The 22,130-nt window shown below is 44.0% G+C and overlaps 1 protein-coding gene across 1 annotated transcript; it reads right to left on the reverse strand.

Annotated features, from left to right (window-relative positions):
- Positions 1-21,241: 21,241 nt before the first annotated feature.
- LOC139302896 (transmembrane protein 100-like) lies at positions 21,242-21,700 on the reverse strand. The gene has a single exon (XM_070926539.1). The coding sequence runs from the start codon at positions 21,698-21,700 to the stop codon at positions 21,242-21,244; it is 459 nt and encodes a 152-aa protein (XP_070782640.1).
- Between the last annotated feature and the right edge of the window lie 430 nt (positions 21,701-22,130).

The raw sequence follows: 22,130 nt of genomic DNA on the forward strand, positions 1-22,130 counted from the left end.
CGTTGCTATGGCGGCCTCGCCACCGCAAGCTGAACCCGACATGCACCTCTTCAAAAGTGTAACTACAGCTACAGAGCTCCTCACTGCAAACCTTATGCTCAATGTGATCGACAATCTTTGTCACAGTGAATGAAAGTACGTAACTATAGCGACCGCAGGGACACGTCTCTGATTCAGTAATTCAATTCAATTCAATTCAGTTCAATTTTATTTATATAGCGCCAAATCACAACAAAAGTCATCTCATGACACTTTACAAATAGAGCAGGTCTAGACCGACTCTTTATAATGTTATTACAGAGACCCAACAGTTCCCAGTAATGAGACAGGGCGAAGTAGAAGTTACCGGGATGTAACTCCAGATCTATGAATATGTGCGTAGCCCAACAGAACTGTAATTGAAGCATGATACGACTTGATCACGCCCGAGGGAATACTTTGATATTTGGGGAAATGCACTTATTCTCTTTCTTGCTCAGAGTTAGATGAGAAGATCGGTATCACTCTCATGTTGGTACGTAAAATAAGAAGCTTTAGCCAGCTAGCTTAGCTTAGCATAGAGATTGGAAACAGGGGGAACCTAGACCTGACTTCCTGGGGTCTCTGCTGACAATAAAACTCTAGGAAGTCAGTCAAAAAAACAGTCCAGCACATAAACCAACATTTGGTGGACCCACCCATCCACCCCCCGACCTCCTCCTTCTGTAGATGCTTCGCAAACATATGTCTGCTGAGATGACTCATATTCCTTTTTTTAACTTTGCCCTTGCCTCTCTGACTGCAGGAAAAGCAAGGTTGTCTGCTGGCGTTGTGGGATGCTGTTGCCCTTGTGTCATCCCGCCCTGCCCAGCCATCTGGCCCCACTACCACTGGCATGCATTAACAGTGACCTCCGGGAGAAACACGTGCCGCGTCATTCTGCACCTTCTGAAAGCATTTATCCCGGGTAGAAAGACCCCCAGACTTGGGGAAGATATGCTACAAGACAGGGCTTGACAGAGCAGATGAGGATGAGGGGGAGGCTGGGGAGAAGATGGGGGGAGTGAAGGGGGGGTTAAAGTAATGACTAGGGAAGACTGGGGATAAGAAATTAGCCTGTCCTGTTGGGCATCGATGTAGAAAGCGGGGGGGGCAACACTGGGATGAGTCACCTGAAAGCCCTTTGTTATCATTAATCTCCACAATCTTCCTTTAGCTGCGCTGTGTAAGGGCAAAAATCTGATCAAAATGATGGACAAGGGAAGGTATAGTATAGTAAATCCAGATATAGAGATAAAAAACAGTAATGTTTCAGCAGAGTGCAGCCAGCATGAAGCAGGAAGACAACAAAAATCGAATCACCGTGTGGAAGGGGACTTTAATTTTGAATAACTTCATTACAATTGTAAACGCTATTATAAAAAGGTGTGGCAAATGAGGTTGAATTAACAATTAGCGGCATTTGTCAGTCGAGTCGGAGGCACTTGCGTCAAGGAATTGACCAATTATAGCAAATGGTCACGCAAATTGGATGGGACAGAGAAGTAAATAAATAGATGTGGCTTTTAAACGTGTTGGGGAACATGCTGTTTAATTGTTTAATTAAAGTGTGGAAAAAGAGGCACAGTGTGAAACCCGTCGCCTCCAGCGTGACAGTATTGCCAACCTGGCAATTATCATTAATGACAATCCAATAAATAACACTTCTTAAAAGCAGCAAAGAGAGAGTCTCTCCAACCATGAGTGAGTGTGTGTGTGTGTGTTTATTGAGACTCCACCATAGAGTCAATATATGGACAATATAGACGCTAAAAAACATGACAGGCGACACCTTTAAAATTCTGTTAGAGATTATTTTTGCAGCTGTTTTCTTTGGAACAAAATGACATTCTGACAAGGCAGACACTGCATTCATCATCCAGGTCAGCTGCAGCAATCCTTTTTGTGGTAAAGTTAGCTGAATTCTGTCAAATGTCCTATGAAAAGAGAGAGCAAGAGCGTGCAAGAGGGAAAAGACGGACCGCTGATGCATCACTGAATCAATAACGCTCTTTCAAGCAAGCTTTCATAGGGAGGCCGATTCAAACAGTATATATTGTGAAAGAGCAGGTCCGACAGCATTGCAGGGCAGATTTGTTGGCCTTCCACCTGTCAGAGCGAACAGAGCAGAGCTGTGCTTATCGGGCTCCTCACAAAGTGATCTCTGTTGCTGCGGCTCAGGCAGTGAGGTTCAAGAAGGCGACGAGGCAGATCGTAAAGGCCCTGAAGGACAGGAAGCAGTAGCCTGACACAGCCTCTTGATCTCGCCTGGTATTTCACGAGGGGGCTGACACCACGGTTACCTCTCTCGCCAGCGTGCAGCGGCTCACGCTACTTTTCTTCATGTTAAGTCATCGAATTATTCTAGAAGCCAATGAGAAGTCAGAACATTTGAATATTGTTTCGAAATCTGCGGTGAGAACAGTCAGCGTGAACCAAAACAGTAAAGTTATTGGCTGTAAAATCCAAAACAACAACAAGAGTGGAAAGACGCTTAAAAAGCTCTGTGAAGCTGAGGGGAACTGCGGGGTCTGTTGATAATTCTCTGTGGGTTCGTCACTGAGAGTGATGTGATCGTTGTTCATATAAAAATACTGAACAGTGCAGCTTTAAGATTCTTAGATTTTGTTTTCATCACGTTGTTGTTTTTGACGGGGACAATGCTCATTGATCAACAGAAACAAAGAACTGTAAAGAAGCCAGAGGCTCATTTCTAGCTGTTGTCTCTGGCCAGACATTAGTTGGATTTATTGGTTGATTTACACTAAACGGTACGTGGACACCCCTGTCCCTGCGCCCAAAGCCAGGTCCTTAAAGACACGGTCTTCTCAACTTGGTGTGGCTTGACTGGCCTCACAGAGCCCTGACCTCAACCCCATCCAACAACTTTGGGATGGATTTTCACCAAATGTCCATCCCTGGCCTCATCAACGCTCTTGTCGGTGAATGGGAGCAAATCCCTGCGATGACTGGACCCAACACACTAACTAACACAATCTCACGGTTTTACTGTGAAACCAGGAAGTAACGAGATGAGCAGGGTGAACTGCGCGGAACGGCAGAGCAAGGCGTGCAAAAAAAACGGAGATTGCCGCAGAGCCGCGAACCGCGTTTGGCAAATTGAACGGCCTGGCGAAGAACGGAGTGAAGAGCTGGGGTTTGTGCACTGAAGGACCTTGATTAGTGGATGAGCTGCAGGTGAATCGGCAGCCGGAGCAGGAACAGGTAGCCACGTCCAGACACATATACACACACACACACACACACACACACACACATACACACACACAGAGAAAACAAACAGGGGACTCTGAATCAGATGCTAGATAAATGAACGGCACTGGCAATGATTAAAAAAAGACTGGCCTTTTAAAAAAATGACGTCAAATTACAGTAAAATTCCTACGTGGGCTTATACAGTATATTATATTAACTGAATATATTCATTATTTATACTGGGCCAGTATTAGTGTTTCTCTGTACAGAATAGATACAGTATCTCAAACGTCCTTTTTGCAAAGAGGCAATGGAAGCACACTCCGCCCTCACTACAGATTTCATGCCGTCGAAAAAAATAAATGCAATAATGCATACTCTCGTGGACAGACAACCGTGATGGGTGCTTTCATCTGAGCCACAGCACAAATGACATTTCTGGGATGTCTTGGCGGATGGACAGCTCTCACCCTGACTACAAAGGTTACTGTTTCATTCACTTTTCAGCAAACGCATTTCGGCTCTTGCTTTTACTTTTTCATCGACAGAGGCCTTTCTTTTGTGTCTCCTGCGTATGAAAAGCCTTCGCCGTATGTTGCCCTCTGTCCACTGTGATGAAATGGCTTGAAAAAAAGAATGTGGCTTTCTCATTAACAAACGACGCACTCTGTGCTGAGAGGTCAGAGTGAGTGTAAATGCTGCCTGCCTGTTGTTTTGCTCAGACCTGTTATGACGGCGCCTACAAATAGTGTTTTCCAGTCGGATAGATGAACGCAAACATGAAGAGGCAGGGAAATCTGTCAGTGCTCACTTGCAGCTGCGACTGCCGGCATTTAACAGAGAGGGACACATATTCAAAGCAAGACTGACGTCCCCTTATCACATCCTGTGTTCGTGCGCACGCACACACACACATACACGACTATACTACTTCCAATCCTGTGGCTGATTTCACACTTTCCATAATTCTTCACATCGCGAAGGGGTGAGGTGAACAGATGTATGCAGCTATTTCCCTTTCTCCACCCTCATCCCTACTGTCTCTCCCCCTTTTTTCACACCGCACGCAAGCGCGCCACAACCATTAGGATGAATTATTCATGACATCTGGAAAGTGACAACATTTCTGTGAATGAGAGAGAAAAAAAACAAAAAACCATGCAGCCCATTTGTCCATCAGCTGGTCCCATATATGAGTCATCAATCACCGCCTACAGCGGAAACTCTTTCTTATCTCCGTCTCTGTGTAACACACACAGACAAAATCACACAGACTGTGTATCTTTCTCTATTGTTTGCTTCGTCGCTATCAAGGAGAAATATATTCCCAAAGCCAATTCTTGCCACAGACAAAATAAGGTAGTTAATAACAGCGAGACGCTGTGGTGCGACCAGCAAAAAAAAACAAAACCCCCAAAAAAACAAAAACCTGGTGACTGTTTGTGGATGTTTCTGTGTGTGTTCTCTTGTATGTCCGTATGGAGCTGCAATGTCCTCAGAAGGATAGAAACACGAATATATGGACATTTTGCAGGCTGTAACTGTTCAGGGGGCCTAGTTAAACATCAAGGCCAGGGCTTTGGGTTAAAGGACACATATGTCATTTGTCTTGTTACAGTTTTAGGTCACTGCAACTCATTGTACAGCCACCACAGGGCAAATGATGAAGATCCTTTCGCAGCTACAGCATTTTGTGTTTTTCTTGCGTTTGATTGGAGGTATGCTGGACAAAATGTGTGTCCTGACATAACCACGGGGAACGTTTGTTTTATTTTTGGAGAATTCAGGCTCTGGTGACGTTTTATTAAAGCTGCTTTAATCAATATTGTTATACAAGCAATGGAATGACTACATGTGATGTAAAAAAGTGACAAAGCGACAGAGAACTATTTGCCAGACCCTGCAGCTGATATGACATATTTATTTTATTTTATTTATATGCTTATTTATGTGTCGCTCTATGTCTGTCTGATGTGTAAATAGTCAACATTTTGGTGCGTCATTTGGCTGGAGGGGCTTGGCGGAGTGATGCAGGGCAGCAGAGGGAGAGGGGAGGAAGGTTCAGCCCCTCCGCTTGAAGCGGAACGTCAAGGTTGTGGAACCCGGATGACCTTGGTTTGTACAGAGTCGCTGTGATTGGCTAGTTACGTGCTAGCAAACCCTGATTGGTTGTTTGATTCAAACCGGGTCCATTTAAAAAGAAAAACAAAAAAAAAAGACTAAATACAAAGGGGTGGGGTGCCAACAGACACACTTTATTGCTAGCGACATGCCAAAATGACGATGAAATGATATTGCCTACTGCAGCTTTAAAGAAAACAGTCAACAGAAGTCCTCACGGGTATAGTAACACAAACCGTCTCCCCATACGTGAGAGCCTGGGTCGATGGCTTCCTCGTGTGCTGAGTGAAAGTGGGTCGCACCGCTCATGGATGAAACATGAGGGCGGGTGAGGGGGGTGGGGTGGTGGGGTGGTGCTTCAGACAGCAGAGAAGCGGAGGTGACGGAGAGAGATGAAGCAGAGCCTGAGCCTGGCTGCATATACATCCTTCCTACAGACGAGACTCCTTCTTGCTGCGAGACTAACTGAGCTAGGTTAACTAGCTGCCGGCAGCTACAGCTAGCGGTTACTTTAGCAACACGTTGAGCTTTCTGTCCATCAGGAGACTCTATAATTCTCAGAGAGCTGGAGGACATCAGAGGGAAAACCAGAAAATAAATGTTTTCTCCAGAAAATATGATCCTGTTTCACCCAAAATCAGTTAATGGAGTTATAAAGTTGTGTTTTTGTACGGTAACCAGTGAGGCCCGGCCATTGAGAACATTGAGACACCCTCTGGGGGCGTCACAAAAATTCGAGAAAGCGTTTCTTTGGATGCAAAATTTTTATACGCCCTCGAGTGCAGGATGAGTCATCAATGTTTTCTTTTATTGTTTCCAGGCAATGACAATCTCTAAAATACCTTTAAGAATACCGTCTCTATAACTCGACGCACTGCTAATACACTCTTGTCAACTGCTGCAGCTCCCTTCATCTCGTCCCTCCTCCTTCTCATGTCTTGACGCTTGTGGCGTTATTTATCTAATGTTCATGTATGTCATTGTTGTGCGGATAGATTACTTCTCCCAGCAGAATCCTCGTTGCTGCTTGGATTTTTGTTTTTTGCGAGCTCCCTCCGAGTCTTTTTTTTCCCCCCTCACTAAATCGAACCAGGGCTGGTTAACTCTCACGTGTTGACCGCGAGACTCACGCGATTGGCACTTTTCACGCGCGACACCAGCGGTTCAGGGGGCATCCATTAACAATATAACAAAATTCAATCCTATCTGCTCATAGCCACCGGATTCTCCCGAGAGTCCAATTTTCCAATGCCCCCTTACCCCCTGTCCTCCCGTCTCCACATTTTGGAACGAAAGATCCCCAGAATCCCTGGTTAGGTTTGGTCTCACGATTTAGGCTATGATGTCTGGAGGTTGGCAAGTATGCTGACTCATCATTGACCATTGCTGAGTAATTATTGACTTGCCTTATTGACAGTATCAATGTTGCCTGTGGGGAAAGGTCAATTCGCACTCAAACCACTCTTGTTTACATCTCGTAAACATCATACGACGAGTCACACTGGATAAACGTGTACATTAAATGGCACACAGGTACCTTTGACTCCTAGCTGGCTGAATGAAAAGCGACCGAGGACTGAATACGAGATATGAAACTCCATAAAGGTTCAGTGTTTCAGTACCCTCCTGTGGATCACCCCCTTTACAACAGTGACCCAGCCTTGCACCGTTTATGAGAGCTACTTGAGGTATCACAAAGAACAGAGGGAGTAGGTGGGGAGGGGGGCAGTTACGAGACAGAGAGGGTAGCCGGAAGCCACTTGTCAGGAGTAGGTTGCAAAAGGCTTTAGTGCCTTCAAAAGAGAATGTGTTAACAGAACAAAAACCTTTATCATTTAACCCCTTTATCAACCTACAGATGATGTTGCAGAGACAATGGATATTCAGTTTATGGTTGGGAGCTGTTCATATGACATTTCTTATAGAAATTAGAGCTGAGGGCTTCCTCGCTGACATCACAGGACAGGTCCTAAAATAACTTTTCAAGTGAACTCCCGGGGGAAATGTTTTAAATGTCTTGTGTATCATTGTATTTCCCTGTGATTCAGCCAGACTCACAGAACTATCTCTGAGGCTTTTGGGTTCTATTAGAATTTGTTTATTCTTCTCCCATGTTACCAAAATCTGTAAACTTGGGTGGGTGACTAGCAAAGATCTCAAAAATGCAACTTGACCCTAAACCATACGTCCCACGTCCATCACTGCCACACCGAAATGAGACCATGTTCCACAAGCAACTTTTCCACCACTTTAGCTCACACTCTGCATATGGAGGCACCATCTGACACATATGCTGGCCAGGCAGCACAGGAGCGGAGTGGTAATGACTGTTCATGTTAATTCACACCTTGCTCTCAGCGGCTGTGGGCGGACCGCTGAAGAAGCTAAGAGCGCTGCAGGACCATGAGGGGAGCCGTTCCCTCTGCCGCACGAGATGATGCAGAGAGAGTGTAGGTGCAAAAGAAAGAGAAGGGTACTTCATGACAGACAAAGACAGAAGGAGATTCGTTCTACTTGAGTTTTTCTTTTTTCTTTTTTTTTAAAAAGTGATCTCATGACTCAACTCACACAGCACCGTCCTCCGCACATGTACACGCATGAGAACCTACACAAAGTGTTCACAAGCGACAGTGGTTTGTTAAGCTGGGAAGCCGATGACTTGTACCGTTGTTTCGTGGTAAAGCCACTGACTTTTGTCCTCCTTATACTCAACCGTTTTATTTTGGTTTCATTTTGAGTGTCCGAAAAGGCCTGCGTTTCCCTACCGAGGCTGGGAGTGAAAAAGATAGCTCGCCACGTTTGTAAGCCAATTTATGCAGAAGACGGGGCACATCCACAGTGTGAGCTCACGGGGGACACTTGAGATGATTAAAAAAAAAAAAAAAACGCATCTCAAAGCAAATAAGGACACATACTGTGCTACAAATCAGGTTAAACTCTCAGACACGCACATGCACAATGGGTGCACAAAGAAACGCACCAAGGCCACATACACCTCAGGACACGCAGACGTGTGCACACCCACACTCGCACGCGCCCCGGTGCAAACGAGTGAGTCATGCGTTGTGCATGAGTATAAAAGGAAGCTCAATGTCAACCCCAGCGCTGTTTCCTCCTCTCCATTTCTCTTTCTGTCTCCTGTGACATTTTCCCAGATAATCCAGGAATGTGCACCCCGGCCCGCCCACGCACGAGCTTGAGTGTGCAAGGGGATCCACGTCGAAGCAAAGGTGCAATTAAATTAATAAAGTGTGACATCTTCATAGCTGTTTTGCCTCTTTTTGCCGTATGAGCCGCCATCAGACACGTAGCACCGGGGAGTTCTTTTGAAAAATTGCCCGTAATGAAGCCGAATAAGATAATACAAACCCTCTGTACATAAAAATGGATGAGTGAAACAAAGCGGCGAACATCTGTTTGAGAATGGAGAGCTGCCATCCACTCTAATTAACACACGACCTCTCTAAATATACGGGCGGAAAAGGAGGTTTTGTGAAATGGTATTTTGGGTGTTTCTTCTGCTTCCGCTCATCTTGTCAAATACAAGAATAGTGACATGTCGCCCCCCCCCCCAGTGATGCTGGCAAGCAACAGAATGTATCATCCGCCAGAGAAAGTTTTATAAAATAAAAGTCTCACCAATGGCGCAGTAGATATTTCTCATAAAAGAAACTGAAATTTGATTTCAGTTGTTGTTGGAAATATAAGCTGTGATGCAGCTTTTGGTCACACCTTTCCATTTTGTGAGGATAAAAACCTTTTGTGGATATGTTTGGGGAAACAATCTAAGCTTGTGCTTTTAAGTTTGCAGCATGGCCTCGTCGGACCAATTCGCAAATGTGAATTATCTGGAACCTCTCGGTTCATTTTCGAGTTATCAACAGGCGCTGACCTACAACCAATCAGAGCAATGAAACATTACAAACAGTGACGGAAAAATGTAAACAGACTACAGCGTGCAGCTGTGATGGTGTCGAGAAAAATAGAGAAAACACACCGTCCAGTTAATTTAATATTGACGCAGATTCAACAGGATGTTCCACACCAGCGGTAGCCATCTTGGTTGTTTACGGAAAATTTGTAAAACGTAAATTTCTTCTTTTTGGTAATTAAAATTTTGTTCAAATAAAAACAAACGCCAAGTATATATATATATATATATATATACTGATTTCTTAGCAAAAAATGTATTAATTTCATTTTGACTTAAAGACCAAATAACTGATATGCTTGCATGATCAGTTGCCCTTTAATTCCACAGCCACGAAGTCATACAAAGCATCTGTTGTGTTATTTGCGGACTGTGTAGGCCATCCTAGTAGACAATACACTGTCAAAACCACACACTGCCCATATGCCAAGATGTGTGTGTGTGTGTGTGTCACACAACACAGATGCCACCTACCGGGCGCTGACCCCAGTGGCCTCCTCATGGGTGAGCTGTCATCTCCGAGGGGAGGAAGAAGCAGAAGTTAGTGCTGGATGTCAGACGAAGGACACAGCAGAGGAGAGGAGTATGTCAGAATTATGGGAAGAAAAGGGAAGAGGAAGTGTCCAAAAACGGAGAGAGAAAGGCCTCCTAGCCGGGGTGATATGTTTTTGTGAATCAGAGGAGGATATAAAGGGAGTCGAAGTGGGGGAGAGTCTGGATATACAGACTATCTTCAGCACTAAAAGATCCATGGCAACCTTCCCACTTCAGCCTTTTGAACATCTCTTAAAACAGAAAGGCAGCAGATGGTCTACATAGGAACAATATTTGACACAAGCAGGCAGTTATATTTGTGAATTTCGTTCGACAGTAAGAAATTACGTCATCACCCCCCATCGCTTTATGAATAGCACTCCTGTGCACCAATAGCCACTGAAAAACTACCACTCCTCAACTTCGGCAAGGCCAGTTGAGGAATGACATTAAATAAAACTGATGTTGATTCCCGCCATGGAAGTTTGAAGACACTTCATTCAAGGGAAGCTGGCTGCACTTTGGACTCTCCGGCTCTCTCAAAGATCAGCACGGTGATAGGCAGCTTGCCATTGGTCGATGGCATGAATTGTGCACCAAAGTTGAGCTCGATACAAAATACGTGCAGATGTACTCGTTTGGAATTCACTGAATTTGCTGCAAGATTTCACTGTGTTTAATGCTGGTGTGAGCAAGCCTCTATGGTGAAGTTGTGCTGTTTCTGTGTTCCTTTATTGGATGATGAAAAAACATGACAGAGCAAGTCCTCGACAAACTTTCCTTTTAACCCTCATATGTCACATTTAAATTTTAAAGTGTATAGCTAATGCAGATTACTCACTTACATTGCATATAGCACGTTTTGAGTTTACAAATGTACAAAAGAAGAGAGAGGGATCGCAAAATGTGTGGGTGAGAGCATGCTCAGGGAGGCTATAAAACATTGTACTCCTGCAAGAAATACAAATCACATAGAGGAACATTTGCTGTTCCCAAAACCACCCCCCCCCTCCAAAACGTTGGCTTACAAAGGAAACTAACTCTGCCCGACGGGGACAGATGTGATGGCTGTCTGCTCTGCAGAAGAAGACAGATCTGTAATAACAGCAGATGGTGCTGGGTTTTTCATTCCCCCACTCATTTCTTTGCAATTTAATAAACTGTGGGGTTTTTTGGGTTTTTTTTTTTTCCACACCGGAGTGCATCGTGATCTCTGGCACCTAAAGTGGAGTGATGAGAAATTGCTCTGCCATCACTCAGGTTTTCAGACAGCTTTGACTTTTACAGTGAGCTCGCACCTCAAAAAAGCAGAACGACAAATGACGCTTGAGTCGTAAATGTTTTTCTTTTTTACTTTACTTCACCAAGGCTTCCTCATTAGCACGTCTTCCTCATCTTTAACTTGTTCACAAGGAGGGATGTTATCACAGCCAACACCAGCGAAAAATATCAGATTTGTATGCAGCTGCAGATCATCATTCCCATCTGCTTTTAGGTGCATTTTGTAATCTGCACAGAAATAACAAGTTAAAAGACACAAGTTTGTTTCTTTTGACAGTGAAAAACATTGTATGCATGGCCAGAGGAAACAATTTAATTCGTGACAGTGCCAAAAAAAGAGTTGCTGGTGCTTTTTGAATTATGTCACCTTGTTGTACTCTCTTCACAGTATTCATATAATCGTTCCAAGTAGAGACAGCCATTCATTGAAACACTTCTCTGGTTGACATTTAGAAAATTTGATAAAAAATGTCCCACAACCAAACAAATTCTGAACTCCTTAAAGCTGCACTAATCAATATTCTTATATTAACAGTGGATGAAATGTCTGTGTATGACGTGAAAGGGGTCACTCGTAGCGACAAACCCACAGAGAATTATCCCCCGACGCGCCTTTAAGCTCATTGTTTTGGTTTTGTGGCCGGCAACTTCACTGTTTTGGTTCAGTCTCACCGCTCTCGCCATTTAATATTAGTTTGTTATGTTTGGAGTCTTGAGAATTTTGAAGTATTACGAATTGTATTCTTATGAAGTAACTCCAAAAATGGAAAATGCACAAGTTTCAGTGGAAATTTTATGTGTGCGTGAACGTGAGTCTGTAGTTACACGGGAGGTTTTGGCTTTGCAAATGTGTAATTTAAGATATATTAACTAATTTTTAATTATCAGTAATATATACATTGTAAAATTAAGTCAATCTTTATATTGTACAACCAACACGTATACCAGAAGAAATAATTGTCAAGCGTGTGTTTAAAAAAACAAACAAACCCTATCACAGTGAAGGTTCAAGTTTATCCCAGAAATCTTTCTTTAGAGTTTCACACAGTGGAGAAAACAGGAAACAAGAAACAGATTTATTGACCCAGTGGGACAAAATATTAGGTACGCTTTATAATACAATGCAATCCACAAACCACAGCCTCAACCACAGGGTTTTAGTTGAAGGGCCATTGCACAGGACTGCATAATGTTGTTGTTTAAAGTCCCTGTATGTGCTTGTATACATCTGTGGGGCCATCTGCGCTGCGTTGGTGTGTCCCGGCTGGGGAAGAAACAGCACCAGTTGTAGGCAGTGACAAGGCAAAGCCGCCCCGTAATTGAACTGTCCAGTGTGTGACCGAATGTGTGTGTAATTGAATGGCCCTGTGTGCAAGGTTGTATGTATATGTATGTGTGTGTGTGTGTGTGTGTGTGTGTGTGTGTGTGTGTGTGTGTGCAATTGAAGTGTCCATAGCAGTCTGCAGGGATGTTCATTGATTAGTGAGTCAGATTTAGCTGCTCTCTCACACGGCATGGCCAGCCTTTTATTAGCCTCTCCTACGTGTGTACACACACACACACACACACACACACACACACACACACATATATATATATATATGAAACAGAGAGGCAGGTTGAGATAAAGAACCGGATAGGAGATCTCATTTGCTCTCCTGTCAGTCACCGCTGATTCATCTGAGAGGGGATCAAGAGCTTGTGGCTTGCTTTCAAAACACACATTCAGAAGAAGATCAAGGGGAGGAAACCTGCGTGAAGAAAACACCAGAGAGCGGGCAGGAAATCCTATAGAACACTACAAAGATAACAGACAGCGACAGAAATAGAGAAGAAAGATACGCAGCGCTGTCTGTCACGAGTTACCTCCATGTTGGTTGGTTGCCTTTTAATAGTACATGGGAAAATGGCCATGCGCTGGTGTTGAACATGTTTCTGCTTCTCATGAAGCAAAGACAAACTGAGCGGATGGCGGAGGGTTCATGAGCTAAGCGAAGTCATTATTTGTCACCACCTGACCAAAGCCGTTTAAAATGATTACTTTGCAGCCACAGAGAGAGAAAGAAAAGTATTTTCTGATAGAAAGGAAGGCATTACAAGCATCTTCACACAAGACATTTTGACTTGTGGAGTCTTTTACACCCCTCCCATCGGAATCTGGTAATTGGTCAGCTGATCAGATGGGACAGTAAAAGGAGAGGCTGGGCTAAAAGTAATATTATTTTATAATGGCAATGCTGTAGAGAGAAATTAGGTTGGACTGATATCTCATATGTCCCTGCACCTCTTTCTCTCACCTCTCTCTTGCATGCTTGTTGGGAGGAGCGAGGACACGAGAAGGAGAAGCATGAAGCCAAACTGAAAGCACCCTCAAAGTCCGAGGATCCAGAGGTGTAACATTATGTGTGTATTTGCCTCTATACGATGGTATATCAACGCTGGCGTGTAAGCCTTTGGGGAAATGTAGTAAATGACAAGAAAGGAAGAGGGGAAAGTGGATACATGGAAAAGCCATTTACAACGTTTCATCAGAAAGTAACTCCTGGAGCTCAGCGAGTGTTCCAGACTGACGAACAGTGTGGGAGGATCTGAGAGATGACTTTGGCTTTACGCTCACATTAAAATGGAGTCATGTGCAGTAACTGACCTTTACTACTCCGACAGTTTCCACTGTGGCTGCAGTGATGTGTGGTCAGCCTCTGTCAGCACAGATGCAAACTCAGGTATGAAAGTGTCATGGAGGGAAGTATGAGCACAAGCGAGGCAAAGTGAATCAGAGCAGGCTCGGTAGATAGGGATGAAACTGAGAGTCCAGTGGAGCTGTTATGTAGTGGGGATAGTAAAGGAATTAGGGGCAGGGTCTGATGATGAGATGATGATGATGATTTCTTTTTTTTACACACATTTTGAGTGGAATAGCCAGATAAACGAATACCGTAATTAACCCCAACGTTTTTCATTTCACGGTATCTTTGACAATGTGCTCACGCTGTATGGATTGCATTTACATCTGGCTGAGATCCAGTCGCAGAGCGAGCCGGACCACCCCCAGATTCGGTATTTCCACTCACCTTGCATAAACAAGCGTTTTTCATCATCCAGATAAGATATCCAGATACATATGGCATGTTAATGCCAGGTGTAAATGGGGAGTTTGACTTCTGGTCAGGTGAGGAGCGGCAGGTCGGAAATGAGAGGAAGTGACGGAACTGATGAACTGGCAGCAGAAATTATTATTATTATTATTATTTATTGTGATCTTTAAGTTATTTTCAGGATTGTGGGATCATTTCACTAGATAAAGGTAATTCAATCTGGAGAGACCACAATGTCTGGTGAAGGGACGGCTGAAGATCTGGATGAGATGAGATGAGCTCCACCCTGACACTGAATGTTGTTTTGTGATGCATTTAACAGAAGTTCGCAATTTGCATGATGTGATTTCTTTTCTAATGTGCTACTGTATGAAATTACGAATCTATCTGTTGCTTTGCTGCCAGTTCGTCACACTTGGTTGGTTTTCCTCCTGTCTTCCCCAATTTTTCTCGAGTCACCAGCCGCCACAGTATCGTATACTATAGTATTAGACTATCCACCTCACAGCTCCCTTTAATGTTTCTTTAGCACTTCTGTCCACTCACTTAAGAAAGACAATTATTTTCACTGGTTATGGATGTGTGCACTTATCTAAGTTTGTCTCTACAATCTTGTATTCCTTCTTTGGTTTTACCTGCTTCACACACACACACACACACACACACACACACACACCCATGAGAAATAACTGAAGACTGAACTGAGGACACGAGATGCAGGCACAGGTACATAATTACACAACCCTTCATGCCTGCGCAGACCTCGGCCCTACAGTAGCTCTTAGAGTTGAGCTTGTGTCAAGTTGAGCCTTTAGGCTGGTACGCGTGATTATAATTTCTTTTCCAGGAGCTTGCTTTGAAAATGAGTAGTGACAAGACCTGCTTTCTTCACGGCCCGTTCTAAATAAAGCGAATGGAGTGCTAAAATGGAAGCAGAAGAAGAAGAAGGAGCAGAAGGCCAGGCGGCAGAGGAGACGAGAGATGGCGCCGACAGATCAGAGCATGTGAGGCGACTTCACTCTGAGATAATTAGCAACCTTTGACACTGGACCTGCCGCGAATGAGTAGCAGCTAAGCAGAAGGAATCCATGTCAGGCTAATTAACAGAACATGCTAATGAGATGATTTGTCCATGATACTGGCTGTAACTGCAGAAGGGCAAATGATAAGAGGAGGGGGAGAGGAAAGAGGCAATCATTATGGAAACACAGGGAGTGATATTTAAAGGTGATTAGCTTATTATAGAGCTAATTGACTGAAGCTTCACCCCGGTGGTCTGCTCCAACTCGGGTGTAAATCACGGGTAAGTAGTGGAATTATTTAAGTAAACTACACTGAACAAATAGAGAAATCTTTCTCTCTCACTCTGCCGTAAATACTTAAAACTCCAGTGTATGCTTTTTCATCTGTTCGTCAACCTCTATATCCCATTTTTAATTAATTAGCGACTGAAGACTAAAATAAAAATCATTTTTAAGGTATATTTGACATTGTTTGTTATTTCAGATGAGAACGTCAATCTCTGTGTGTCCGTTAATTATGTGTTTAGCCTAGCTTAGCATAGATAGTGGAGATAGGGGCAAACAGCTAGCCTCGCTTTGTCTTAAGTGAAAAATGCGACTACCTACACTCATTTACACGATATGTCTCGCTTGTTTAACATGTACATGAACACACAGTCACATGAAGGTGATTCATTATGATTTTACCTGTTTACCTGTACAAACAGCAGCTGTGCGCACGCTGTGCAAGTCTTGAAACCACTAATTGTTTTTTTACATTTCCGTTTCTGGGTTAAACCAGCCAGATATAAAGTCTTTTAGTAATTAGTTAGCTTTAGTGTTGTTGGTAGGCATATTTTTCCACTTTGAACAAAGCCAGGCTAACTGTTTCCCCTTACCTCCAATCTGCTAAGCTAGGCTAACCACGTTGCAGGTTTACACATCCAGCAGATACGGAGCAACATTGGCGTTTATTTGGAGTTGTGTTTGTGTCCGCCGGATGGATGTGAGCTCAGTATTCAGTCTCCTTTGAGCTCTGGTTTATTCTCCACCAACTCCTGAGGAAAATATCCGGCTGCTAAATGCTCAGCTGTGTTTACCAGCAAGGCGCTAACTGTGTCTCTCGTTTGGTGCCTGGTAGGAAGTGTAGAGTGGATTTTAATTGCTTTTTTTTTGTTTTTGCTGAAAACAGCTGCCTGTTGTGGCTGAAAATGCTGTTGACGAGAACGGTGACGCTGGACCCAAACAGTGAAATTATGGGTTGGAAAACCAAAATGAGCTGAAACTCACTAAAAACCTCTACAGAGCTGAGGGGAACTGTTGGTTTGTCACTATGTGCAACACCTTTTACACACAAGTGGAGCCAGTGTGAATATAGAAATATTGATTATACGTGCTTTAAAAGCACACAGTTTATTGATGTTTTAATTACATGTTGAGTTGCTTAGAAACCACAGGAAGTCAAAATAAATGGACATGTAGCTTACACTTTGACGTGGCTCTGTAACAACAATCAGTTGTATCTTCATTGGGTGTAAATATGTTGCGTGTCCATCTACTGACAAGTAATTACAGCGCAAATTGCGCGGCGCAATTGAACTGCTTCCCCGCCTTCAGTCTTACATATTCTTCTTTCAGCCAGCGGCCCACCCCTCTCACTGTTTCCTCTGCTTTCGACATCAGCAGTGGTTATTTTTAGCTCCGTCCAGGGGGAGAGGGAGATGGAGAGAGAATGACACAATCCCTTATAAATGGGTGGATGAGAGGAGGAGGAGGAGGAGGAGGAGGAAGAGGAGAAAGCGTGGGCGCATTCAGGATGGGTGCTCATTTGAATATTCATAGAAACAGCTGTGTTCACAAAGGTGCTGAGGTGGCGGTGAGCACGGATGCATTGGTGAAAATCAATAGAGGCTGAGCGTTTTTGATGATAGGCTTGACTAATAATTGGGGCATACTAATTAGAAGTTACGTGGGACATGCTAATGTGATGGGGCAATGACAGTAGAAGTGAGAGATGATTTGTTCCTGCCTGAGTTACAGCAGAAAGGACATTTTTTTGTGGCAGTACCACAACCGTATTGAAGGTTCTCAGGTCTATGGCTATGGTAATCTCACTCTCTTCAAGAATATATATTGCTTGTGCCAAAAGCCAGCTCTGTAGCTGCCTCATCTCCAAAGATCCTGAGACATCCTGAGCCTTTCCAGGTTTTCTCTAGTTCTCTGTGAGCCTGACAAGACAGATCTGGCAGAATTATGGCTCTTAACAGTTCATTCTGTGTTGTTTCTGACTGGTGGCAATGTCGGTCTATCAGTGAGTCAGTGTCCTCTACTTTGGTCCAGACTGAAATATTGGATGGATTACCATGAGATTCGGTACAGATATCCATGGTCCCCAGAGGATGAAACTTACCGACTTTCGTGATTTGTCACAAACGTCCGCTTGGACTCGAGGAAGAACTGCTGGGATACAACGATGACGTGATTACATTTTTTACCCAAAAAGGTCAAAGGTCAACTACACTGACGACACAATGAGTAAACAGTAACTAGCACAGTACGGGCTTTCCTCCATCTTGTCCTTTCTGCCTTTCACTTCCTGCCTCATTTTGATTTTCGAGCGTCATCGGAATCACGTGACTTTTTGTCAAAGTCAATCCTGGATCAACAAGCCAATCATATCACATATCAAGCCTTTCCTCCTCGTTTCATATATTTTAGCAGAGTGACTAATAACAGGCACTGGTCTGCACCCGTTGATAAAAATGAACTGAGAGGTTCCAGACTGATTTCACTTTTGCCAATTGTTCTGGCCATGGCAGGCTAGATGGCATCTGCTGTGGCTTGTACTGCCTGTAATGTTTACTGCAGAGTGAGTAAAAAGGTCAGAGAGTTGGAAATGGTGGTCATATTACTCAGAACTGCTGCTGTATGAATGACTTGACTAATGACATTTAATGGCATTTCAGCAGCACTTTCCCAGCATGGTGAAAAGAAATGGTAACCGTAGAACCCGTTTCCAAAAGTGACTTTTGCTTTTAATCCAGTGCTTCAGCAGCTTACAGTACACAATGTACAATCTTACACACACTTAAGAGAGACAAAAAATAAACTTCTTGATATATATATTTGGTATTTCTGGTTATTTACTAAAGGAACAGTATCAAAGTGTGACTTAAGGTACTTTCATGCACATCATAACACTCACACAGACTAACTTGACTGAAATAAACTGAAACATTTCTGCCTCTCTTGAGCTACTCTATTACCGGCACCAATAGGCCTGCACAGCTTACATTAACTGCACCCTACAGAGAAATACTGATGTTGCAAGTAAAAGGCACTCAGAGAAAAGCTGGGCCATGCCAATAGACTCAAAGCAAATTGACCACAACCACTTAAGCAACTGAATAGTTTCATTCCAAAACCATGGATATTCATCAAGTTTGGCAAAGGAAAAAAAAAAAAACACAATCTGAAATTGACTTGTGAATTTTTTGAAGATGTTTCTGTCCTTCAAAATAACCCAATAATTATAACCCATAATGTGCTTCCCTTTCATGGGATTTTTCACGTTGTCTGTGTCAGTTTCTTCGAATGGCCGATGTCTCATTTTGGAATGAAACAATTACAATTAGACACTCACAGCAACACACTTGAAATCATTACAACCAGAGAGGCGTTGAAACAGAAGTAAGAATGATAGTGTAGGCAACTGCCTCAAACAGATACTGCACATACTGCACTTTATGTCTAACTTTGCTCTGTCTACTCAAAAAATAGAAGATACATAAATAGGCTTTACAGTCTGTACAAGGATGTTCATAAGACACAGAGGTACATTCAGAAATGTGGCTACACTCTTAGTTAGACACAGTACCTACAGTATTTATGATATGTCATTTAGAAGAATACACAGTATTTCAGAACAAATATGTGTGCACACAGATGAACACATCAATACTGCGAGGGGACTCAGGTCTTAGGTCATCCTGGGTTTTATGAGCAGACTGCGAAAACACCCCATGAAACAGGACAATCGACAGGAGGAGGAAGAGGGGGGGAAAAAAACAAGGGAAATAGATCAAGTGTAGCTTTGGTGGGCACGCACACACACACACACACACATTCAATACACAGTTGAACACCTGCTGCTCCACATGATAAATCTAGTCGCAACTCCATGCAATTAAAAACATTGGACCACATGTGATGCCCAGCGAACATTTTATCAAAGAGATAGAAATCAAATATCAATCAAATACAATAAGGTCGCTACAGCTGACGAGAAGCTGCTGGGTCTTCCTAAAAAACCACCGCCACCTGCTGCCAAAGACCATACACTGTCATGGTAGTTGTGGCTAACACACTGCTACAGTTTGGCTCCACAACTAAGAGTTTTGCTCTTCCTTCAAGGAGCAATTCACGACGAGCTGTCTGATAGCTAGTTGGTAAAAAAAAAAAACCCCATCTGACTTTTGAGTCATCTGACTCTGGTGTGTGGTGTTCAAGAAAGGACGAGTGCATTAAGACATGTTTTCACAATAGCTACCACTCTGTCATAAAGCTAACCTGATCCATGAGGACTGACAAGTTAAACCTTGCCAAGCCCGTGCACTGGAAAGTGTTAACTTAATGTCCATTTCTCACAGCCAGCAGCCTATATAAACAGTGGTGTATGCTTCCTCAGAGAGTGGGAGAACGGAGAAAAAAATGGATTTTCCCTCCACGCTCACACCTAAATCTCCACTGGTGTTGCCTGTTTGGTTCAGCAGGAGGCGAGGATCAGAGGAATCAAGTAGGGACAAGGCCATTACGCGCTTTGTCTTTGTTGGCGTGTGTTCACTTAAGCATGTCTGTAATGGGATTTCCTTGTCATACAATGTATAAGTCATCTATGACAGGTCCAAGCATGCTGGGGAAAGCAATTCATCATCTGCCGGGGACTGAAAACGCAGCCAATTACCTCCAAAGCTTAATACTTTGCGGAGTGGTGATTTCTATTGATCCGGCACAGCTGGATCGTGGTTATCCAACACAAAGCTTGGTGGCGGGAAGGAAAAAGTGTTGACCTTTGTGCCTGATAACATAAAATTATACTGCAGACAGAAACATGAGAAACAGGACAAAGAAAGTGTAGAATGTGTAGAATTCTTCGCCCTGGGAAAATTTGCTAAGCGTGCTTGCTTCTCTTGCATGATTTGGCCTGATTCCCTGCTTCCCTCTCAGATACAACCCCTTGCCACGGCCCGGTACTTTCACCTAATGAGCGACTGCACTGGAGCAGTCGGAGACTAAGTGGCGTACGTGCAAAAGGGCACCTCAACAGTGGTTTTGTAGGGAAGGGAGGGGAAATCATGTTTCATTTACCTCTGCAAGCCAGGCCAGGTTTTACACTGGCAAACTTGTGGCCCTGAGCTCCTCTAACTAATACGATTCCCTTGGTAGGAACTCTGAACCAATAGAAACTAGCATGCACAAACTCAAAAGCCTGGCAATTTCTTTGAGAACGCTTTGATCACTTCTAACATATGCTGATCATATGTGGATGATATCCAAATGTACTGACACTTCCTGCCCCACACAGGCACACCTCTTTAGGGAGGCTGGGCACTGTCAACCTGCAGACCAGGAAGTGATAAATAACTATTCCTGAGGTGCCTACATCTCACCCATTTCCTTGACACAAGAGGCCAGTCATGGAGCAATGATCTATAGTGTACTCTGGGCTCCGTGCTCCCCTGGATCCCCAAGTAAATCCATAATAGGAAACAACAGAAGGGGAGAGGGGGAGTTTTGTGACGCATATTTTGCTGTGTATCTGCTCAGAATGGTGATTATGCCTATGCTAAACTGGCCTTTTCTGAATACATACCTGTCCTCCTGTCTGAGTCAACACTGGCACAAAGTTTCCCTGGCACAATCTTTCCAATATTATTCAACCCCCTTCATCACTCTGTCCTGGTGCATAGAGGAAAAGCATGGATGTCCCTACATCTCATTCTTCTTATTCAGTTGTCTTTCTCATTCAAAAAGTCCACCCTCTGTTACAAAGTGCCCTGATCAGCGGTAAAGAATCCACCTTCCTTCTTTTTCCTCCTCCTCTGTCTGTGGGCCCTCCAGCAAACGGCTGCCACGAGCAGCATCACTACGCCGGCGCACAGCAGTGCCACAGAGACCACTTTGGTCTGGAGCAGCGTGTTAAAGGTGAAAGTCACCCCGGTGCCCGCCATGCCAATCACTAGTGATATCACGCCGAACGGGAACACGCAGCGGTACCAGGACTTTTCTGTCCCGCCTGTAGCCTGGGCTAGTCTCTCCAGCGTGGGGAGAGACTCCGGAGGTTTGGCTGGGTCTCTTCCAACACTTCCTTCCCCTTCTCCACAGCCATTCAGACCCTGGTTCTGGTTCTCAGAGTCCTGGGGTAAGGTGTTGGCCTCGCTGCTGTTGCCGCAGTCCAGGTCCGGGTGAAGGGCCGGGGGCTGGCGGCCTGAGGAGCAGCCCATCTCGGAGCTGCTGTCCTTGGCTAACGATGGGAGAAATGCTGCCCGTTGGCGGCGGTCCTCTCAGCGAGCGGCCGATGATTGCTACTGCCGCTTATGATGCTACGTGGGGGTTCTCTGAAGCTGCTTCTAGTGCCGTCAATGGGGTTGCTGCTGTTGTTGTTGCTCTCAATACTTGCCAGCATGTGCCTGCAAGTGGAGAGATAGAGAAAGGGGAACTGAAAATAGAGAGTAGGAGATGGGGAGAAAAACAGCACAAGAACACAAGACCTAGAAGACAAAACTGGGGAAATATCTCAGCTTGGTCACAGACTAAAACGTTCAAGAAGAAAATGGTAAAAAAAATAAAGAGGTGAAAGAGAAAAGTAGATGTTTTATTTTCAGCCTCACACACACAGAGCTGCAAAGAGGTTGCACTCACCCTGTAGTTTCA

The sequence above is a fragment of the Enoplosus armatus genome, chromosome 20 (genome assembly GCF_043641665.1).
Source record: "Enoplosus armatus isolate fEnoArm2 chromosome 20, fEnoArm2.hap1, whole genome shotgun sequence".
Classification (NCBI taxonomy): Eukaryota; Metazoa; Chordata; class Actinopteri; order Centrarchiformes; family Enoplosidae; genus Enoplosus; species Enoplosus armatus.